The sequence below is a fragment of the Boleophthalmus pectinirostris genome, unplaced genomic scaffold (assembly GCF_026225935.1).
Source record: "Boleophthalmus pectinirostris isolate CB_2022bp ecotype Guang Dong unplaced genomic scaffold, ASM2622593v1 HiC_scaffold_12, whole genome shotgun sequence".
Classification (NCBI taxonomy): domain Eukaryota; kingdom Metazoa; phylum Chordata; class Actinopteri; order Gobiiformes; family Gobiidae; genus Boleophthalmus; species Boleophthalmus pectinirostris.
Window position 1 is genome coordinate 37,906,724 of NW_026571018.1, and position 7,947 is coordinate 37,914,670.

A 7,947-nucleotide genomic window follows, 5' to 3' on the forward strand; every position below is an offset into this window, starting at 1 on the left:
ACATGATCATATTGAGTCAATATTCATTCACTGTAGTGTGTTGTATGTTTTAGTGCACATACAGTATGATATAGTGTAACGTTTAGAGTTATTATAATGTAGATTTATTGGAATAGTAACGCGCATCCAAAAAATAAATAGACAAAATAGATAAAGCACACAATAGACATCATATTTACAGAGTGCAGTCATTCGTAATAGTTCAGTTTGCTAAAAAAAACAAAACAAAACGCACGTACCAGTTTGTTTTCATTCATCTTCTTTAATGTATGCATGCAAAGCTTATTTTAATGCACATTTCAAGTCTTACAGTCGTATTTGGGCGACACTAAATTCATGCACATTAATGATTGAAAAACGCACCGTAATATTTGCACATTACAATCCAAATAGTAAAGTTTATAGCTAGTATAGTTCATGACTTGCGTGGGTGTACGTGCCGCCACTGCCCTCCTGCAAACTGCCTCCCCTGCCTGCCTTCCGTCTTCTTCTCACCAGCATGATTTCCCGTAAACGTCTAGAGCGCCGACGAGCTGAGCTGCCCCACTGCGCATGCCCGGCTGCTGTGCGCTCCAGCAGCGGGGATTACCCATTTCCCGGTATATATGAACAGCGGCAGAGTGCGTCTCCTTCAGAGCGAGATTCGAACTCTTGGACGATACACAAGAAGCGACTCTCCCCTGCTCACCACTACACAACCAAACACACGGACTATTGCTACTTATTTTCCTCGTGGATCATAACCAAGCGAAGTCTGTAAGTAGCTCAAAGCGGTTTTATTTGAACTTTTACGCATGCGTTTTGCTTACTTTAATATTTTTGACCAGTTTAACTACCTGATACGCTACTGCACTAACTAAAAAAAAAACGGATTCTTACGCATAGCTGTGCCATAAACGAACGCTTTAATGCACTTCTGTACATTGTAGTTTAGACAAATACGCGTCCAGCTCCACTTCTGGTCACCTGTTGTGCTTCTGGCGCAGTGACCTCTCTTTACGCGCCTGTTGTAATTCTATCTAGAGCAGCAAAAGAGGAGTGGTCGTCTCTTATCTCCCCCTGGCACGCAGACCCTTCATTGACGATTAATGTGCTTTTTTTTTTTTGCTTTTTTTTTTTTTGCAGGACAAAATGCCAGTTTCAAGAATGAGAATGCGCCCATGGCTGGAGAAAATGATCGACTCCAATACAGTTCCCGGGCTACACTGGGTTGACAAAGTAAGGACTGTCTTATGTGTGCAGGTTTAGTCCTGGTTTAGTCCTGGTTTAGGTTTAGACCTCATCTGATTCAGTCCGGGTCTGATCTTGAGCCATGTCGCTTTAGTCCTGCTTTACGGTTTTAGGGTGCAACATATTGAACATGCTCTGAGGATGTGGTTTGGTGCAATTTGATTTTTCTTCAAGAGGTGTTTACTAATCAAGATGTGAACTGGCGCGGATTTCCGGCAACAGGCACCACACTGAAGTTACTATTTTCCAAAAGCAGCAACTAGATCATGATACAGGAAAACACTGCATGCTCATTTCATCTAGTTTAGGATGGAGCAGGGAAGGGCATCTGGTTTAATCTTCTGTTTAACTTGTGTTTTCAGGACAGGACCATGTTCTCCATTCCCTGGAAGCACGCGGCGAGACACGGCTGGGAGTTGGACAAAGACGCATCGCTTTTCAAAGAGTGGGCCATCCACACAGGTAACAATCCATACACTACTAATACTTTTACTACTGCTAAAGGACAAAAGCTTAAATCATCAGCTCATTTGTTTAGAAACATAAAAGGTGAAGAGCAAGAGAACTAAGATCTAAAATGAAATGACATGACTTCAAAATAATACTGCTCACTAAAACAACAAATACTTTTAAAAACAAATATCTTGTATTCAACCATGATTTATTATGTTTACACTCAAAAACAGGAACTAAACCTGGTCTACCTTAGCCTTAACCTAAAACTGTTGTGTCGTTTTTTTTACAGGTAAATATGTGCAGGGCCAGACGAGCGACCCCAAAACCTGGAAAGCAAACTTCCGCTGTGCGATGAACTCTCTCCCTGACATCGAGGAGGTCAAAGACAAAAGCGTCAACAAAGGTCACCAGGCCGTGCGGGTGTTCAAGCTGCTGCCGGTCACCCTCAAAGGCAGAGGTGAGAAACAACACAGGAAATCAACACCTCCACTCACAACATCCTTTCAGTAATTCTGCTTAGTTGAAGTTAAGTCCTAATTTAGTCCTGTTTGAGTCCATGTTTAGTATGTCAAGAACAATGGACTTGAATTGTTGCAGTAGAAGTACTATTAGTAGTTGTAGTAGAAGCAGCAGCAGTAATAGTAGTAGTAGTAGTAGTAGTAGTAGCAGTGGGTAATTCCCAAAGTTTATATTTTTTATTATATTTAACATTTATTCTGTTAAATATTTTATTATTTAACAGAATTTAAAATTTCAGTATTAGTAGTAGTACACTAGTAGTAGTAGTAGTAGTACACTAGTAGTAGTAGCAGTAGTAATAGCAGTAGCGGTAGTAGCAGCAGGAGCAGTAGTAGTAATAGTAGTAGTAGTAGTAGGTAATTCCCAATGTTTATATTTTTTATTTTGGCAGCATTTAGAATTTCAGTAGTAGTAGTAAAAGTAGTACTAGTAGTAGTGCTGTTTGTAGTAGTAGTAGTAGCAGTAGTTGTAGCAGCAGCAGTAGTAGTAATAGTTGTAGTAGTAGTAGGTAATTCTCAATGTTTATATTTTTATTATGGCAGGATTTCAGTAGTAGTAGTACTGGTTGTAGTAGTCGTAGTATCGGTTACAGCAGTATTTGGGTCATTGTAGTAGTAGCAGCACCACCAACAGACGTATTCATAGTAGCAGTAGTAGTAGTAGTAGTAGTAGTAGTATTTCTCTAACCATTGCATGTTTATTTGCACAGAGAAGAGAAACAGAATAGCCAAACGGAGGAGGAATACCAAAGTGAAATGTGAGGAGGAGTCGAGCGACAGCGACTGCGTGCCCTCCCCAATGCAGAGCACACACATCCCCTCCCCACAGGACAGCCGGGTGGACAGTACCATGCAGCCAGAGCCTCACGGTGAGCCACTGCACCCTCAAACCTCACCAAAGCATGAGCATAGTACTTACAGCTTAGAGTAGACATGGAGAGATGAAGTAGTATTAATAAAACAATCACAAATAAAATAATTGTTCTGTTTTTGTCCAGTCCCTGAACTCCCTGACTGGATGACGTTGGACACTGGTTTCACTCGGCATTTCGAAGTCTCACCAAGTCACAGCACATTAGGTAAGTTACCAACAGAATTATCAGCAGTTAATCATTAGAGGGAGATTGCAGTAATTTTAAAGCAAAATCTATATCTCGTATTTATAATCCTTCTCTTCTCTCTCCTCCTCCTCCTCCTCTTCTTCGCTTCAGGCCCAGAGGACGACGACATCATCGAGGTGAGCATTCATGACTTTTTTGTTTGCATTTCATTGTCAGGATACCCATGTGTGTCTTAAACTCGCTTGTTAGATTGATGCAAAAAAAAAAAACAAATATTATTCTTAAGTAATTCGGTGTTTATTTCTGCTCAGATTTGCGCGCAGTGGGAGAGAGAGAGGCTGTCCTGGATGCCAAGCGGTCTAAGCAACAATGGGTTCCTGACCAATGAACCGCAATGCACAAGTCCAGGAAGTCAGTACAGCGAATCGTCTTCAGGTAAACGAGAAATACCTTCACCGTGGCGGCACTGGGACTAAACCGGGACTAAGCCAGGACTAGACCAAGACTGCGCAAAGTCTAGAAAAACACTAAACCAAGACCAGAGCAGGACGAAAGCAGGACTAGAGCAGACTTAAACCAGGACACATCACGCAGGAGGAAAGCTGGACAGTCACAGGACTAAACCAGGACTAAACCAGGACTAGAACAGGACTACACCAGGTCTAAATAATTCTTTCTCACAGTGTAGCGACAATAACTTGTGCAGCTTTTGTAGTTGCTGCATTAAAGTCAGTAATGCCAAGACTAAATCAGAACCAAACCAGGACTACAGGAGGACTAGAACAGGGCTAGAACAGGACTAAACCGGGACTAAACCAGGACTCAAGCGTGGCTAAAGCAGGGACTAAAGTGTGGACTAAATCGAGGACTAAAGCAGGACTACGAGAGAACTAGAAGAGGGTTTGAACACGACTAAACCAGGGACTAAGCCAGGATTAAACCAGATCTAAACCAGGACCAGAAAAGGACTAAACCAGGTCTAGACATTGCTTCTTTGCAGAGAGTGTAGCAAAAATAAGCCATGCATTTCTGTCAGCGTCAGAAGCGCGCGGGGATGTATGTGGTTTTGCCGTTGCAGTTGTCAGGTACAACCCGTTTCACAGATTCACATCCTGATGTGTCTTTGTTTTTCTCTACAGCCGACGAGTTTGATGAACACCCAAAGTACACAACCCTCGGCACCACCTTCCTGTCAAACGACTACAGCTTCACCCCCTTTTCTCTCTTCTGAGGCCAAGTAAAGATGCACTTTGGGACTTTTTTTTCTCGGACTATTTAAAAAGAGCTTCGACCATTACTCTGAATAAGCACCGCTCTGGTTTAATTTCTGTGAAGATGGTGACGACAGCGTGTTCAGTATATGTACTACGGTTGAAATCATTTGAATTCACAATATTGTCATTTTGCACTGTAGTGTAGATTTGTTTACCACTGCAAGATACTCACGATTACAGTCAGGAAATTAAAATAAAACTAAAATAAGTCAAAAAGTAAATGTCAAAGAAGTCAAATCTTATACCTGTTAACTGATGCTAGACTAAATATTGTGAATTCATTTGCACTTTGTGTAAACTGCCTTTTCTGGAAGCTGTGACCCAAAAAGTACAGTACATATGTAGCATGTCTTATACACTGGAAGTAGAAATGATTACGTTCATAATTAATAGCCGATGTGATTTTAGCAATGATGTCATTTTATAACTAAGCCATTGTAATCGCTCAATAACACCATGTGAAGGATTCAATATCCGTTATAGGTTTTACAATACACCAGTGGTTTTCAAACCGAAATATGGGACACAAGGCAAAATTATGGTGAAAGTCCAACTGTACAAGGACTAAACTAGGTCAAATCTAGAAAGTATGAAGTATAAAGCGAAAACTAAGCTACACTAAACCAAGATCTAAACCGGAATTAATCACCTTCACTTGAGGTGGTAAAGGTGCCGAAATGTTGATTCAAAGCAGTCTCTAAAGGATGTGAAATTGTGGCACACGTCGTACACTGAAAACCATTGCTGTATTTGTCTCAGGTCTGTTGTGTGACGAATGCTCGACTCAACTAACTGTACATAGACTTGTAAATATTGTAAGTATATAGTTTATTTGTACTGAATAAATGTTTTTTGGAATATAACGTGGTCTCTTGAGTTCATGCAAGGCCGGATTATCCACACGGGCCATTGGTGCAGTAACCATTCACAACCACAGGGGGGGGCACCGCATGACACAATCTATAAAAACATTTCTAGTAAATTTGTATGTTATTCACTTGCAAATGTTAAATGGCCAAACATAACTCACCATTAATACTAATTTCACAGTAACAACAATAATACTGATAATACTGAACAAATTAAGATTACATGAGCATTTATTCCCCCTTTCCCCGATCTGTCAGTTGAGTCACTCCACAAGTATGCACAAATGTACCATTTTTAAAAACAGAACTGAATATATATGATGCACATTTTGAATTGAGACATTTGATTATGCCTACGTGTAAATAGTGGGATGCTGTAAGTTATTTTCGGCTCATTTGCTGGGCTGATGTAGTTAGTAAATTACATATGGGAAAAGTCCTTGTTTATGTGAGGTATAGTGCTCACCGCTCTGGTTTAATACAGCTCTGGTTCATGTATCATGGTTCTTGATCAATCAGGAATGCATAAAAACAAAAAAACAAACAAAAAAAACTCAAATACAAACTTATTTTCAGCCTTATTAAGCCAATGATGTTCATTTTGTCTTCTTATGTACTTCAACTTCTTAGGTTCTTTTTAAAGACAATGCAGTAAAGTGTATTTACCTTGTTGACATGTTTCGGCTGCTGCATCTTCAGAACTGACACCGGTGTTGGTGGTGACGTGTCGTATATCAGCTGTTGTTACTTCCTGTAGTCGTGGTCAGACCTGATGGACCTGCAGGTGGCTCAGACTGACCACGCCTCCCGTCGCCCGGTGTCTCTGGAGGAGGGTGTCCCAGGTGTGTGAAAGGAGGAACGCGCCGTCATCACGGTTAATGGTGTCCGTGCCTCGTTTCCTGATTTCACCGTCCTCCTTGATCCAGCGTTTGAACATGTTGTTTTCTGATCCGATGACTCGAGCCCCGTCCCGATCCAGAATGTGGTTGTTCCTTTTACAGTGTCTGATGTGGCGGATTTTAGGTTTTCCTGTTCTGCTTTATCTTTTTGTGTTCTGGTGAGTCTCCCTGACGTTTCCTTCTCGCCTTTTTTCGGATGTGAAATGGCCGGCCTGTTTCCCCTATTGTTAGGTTTATCTAAACATTAAAAACAAGAAGAAAGACAAGAGATTAATTCAGTTTTACTCATGAGGAGAACGGGCAGAGAGTGGGCATCAAAACCAACAGTCTCCACACGTTCTGATGACTCAAGGCCGTTCTCCTCTTTTTATTTCATTAGGAGGCCCTAGTTACAGAACGATAATTCTCAAGGGGAAGGGGAAACAGCCAAGACATAATAAGAAACTGATGAAGGTATGCATAGTACAAACACATAAACCACATGATTAACAAACAGGAGGTGCCTTAGGTCAGACACCATCATAACTCTTCATGTGTGACAGTGGGAGTTGGCTTCATGTGAGGAATCATCTGGAGGTTCACTAGAGCGACAGGACACTGCACACAGTTGTCAAACACACAGAGGTTATTCAACAAGTGACAAGTGATTGGTACATTATAAATCAAAGAATTGTAGTACATAAATGGTTAACTCATAGGCCTAGAATATCACACAAGTATTTAGCAAATATGGGATAATAAAATTATTCTGACACCTATGTATGATTTATTGCATGATTTGCATTGGATTTCGTAGATGGCGTTGCATTTTTGTTCTTGTGGGATTTTGTCCTTGGGGTGTACGAGTTGTTGGTGGAGTTTTGTGTGTGGTTTTACTCCAGTGTTTATGTTGTGTTTTTTCATGGCTCTGGATGGGTTCGGTTATGCCTCTGATGTTCGGTAGTGTGACTATGTTCTTGTGGTCCTGCTGCCCTGTGTTGGATTGTTGTGTTTTTTTCCGGGGTTTGTTGGTTTTATTGATAACTTGTTGTCTGCTTTTGTTTATGGCCCAGCTGGGATATTGACATTGTTTGAGTGTTTGTGTGACGTGTCTCTCCTCTCCCTCCCTGTCGGTCTGTGATGAGTGTGGCCCGTGCCAATAATGTTCTTACTACTGAAAGTTTGTGTGCAGTGGGATGTTGGGATGTCCAGAGTAAATATTGGTCAGTGTGTGTAGGTTTCCGGTATTCAGTAATTTTGATGCTGCCGTCTGCGATGTGGTGGATTTTAATTAGGGGTGTCAAATTATCGCGATAATTGCGATTAATTAATTACAGTCATATTTATTATGTTTTTTAATCGCGTTAATCTCATTTTTAATCTCTAACTTTAGTGTTTCTGTATGCGAGTTGCTTTATTATAAAACCTGTTTTTATGTGTTGTTGGGACAACAACACACACACACAAAAACACATTTATACATTTTTTTATTTCGATAATTCCTCTCATTGCCGGAAACCCACACAAAACGCGCGCAGTAACAGCGTAAGTAAACGTCATGTTCACGTTGGCGGCGTCAGTCACACATTGGACGAGGTGGAAGAGCCAGTAGAACAGAGCAGCAGTGCACAGGGAAAAACACATTTGTGTCTTGGAAATTA

At 41.0% G+C, this 7,947-nt stretch overlaps 1 protein-coding gene across 2 annotated transcripts; it reads left to right on the top strand.

Annotated features, from left to right (window-relative positions):
- Positions 1-597: 597 nt before the first annotated feature.
- On the top strand, positions 598-5,402 carry LOC110160293 (interferon regulatory factor 1-like). Of its 2 annotated transcripts, XM_020924923.2 has the most exons (9): positions 598-756; positions 1,126-1,218; positions 1,593-1,692; positions 1,976-2,143; positions 2,915-3,073; positions 3,203-3,283; positions 3,416-3,441; positions 3,577-3,700; positions 4,405-5,402. In XM_020924923.2, the coding sequence occupies exons 2-9, from the start codon at positions 1,132-1,134 to the stop codon at positions 4,494-4,496; spliced, it is 837 nt and encodes a 278-aa protein (XP_020780582.2). In that variant the 5' UTR covers positions 598-756; positions 1,126-1,131; the 3' UTR covers positions 4,497-5,402. The 2 variants fall into 2 exon arrangements, with proteins under 2 accessions (XP_020780582.2, XP_020780583.2); XM_020924924.2 differs by lacking the exon at positions 3,577-3,700.
- Positions 5,403-7,947: the final 2,545 nt, after the last annotated feature.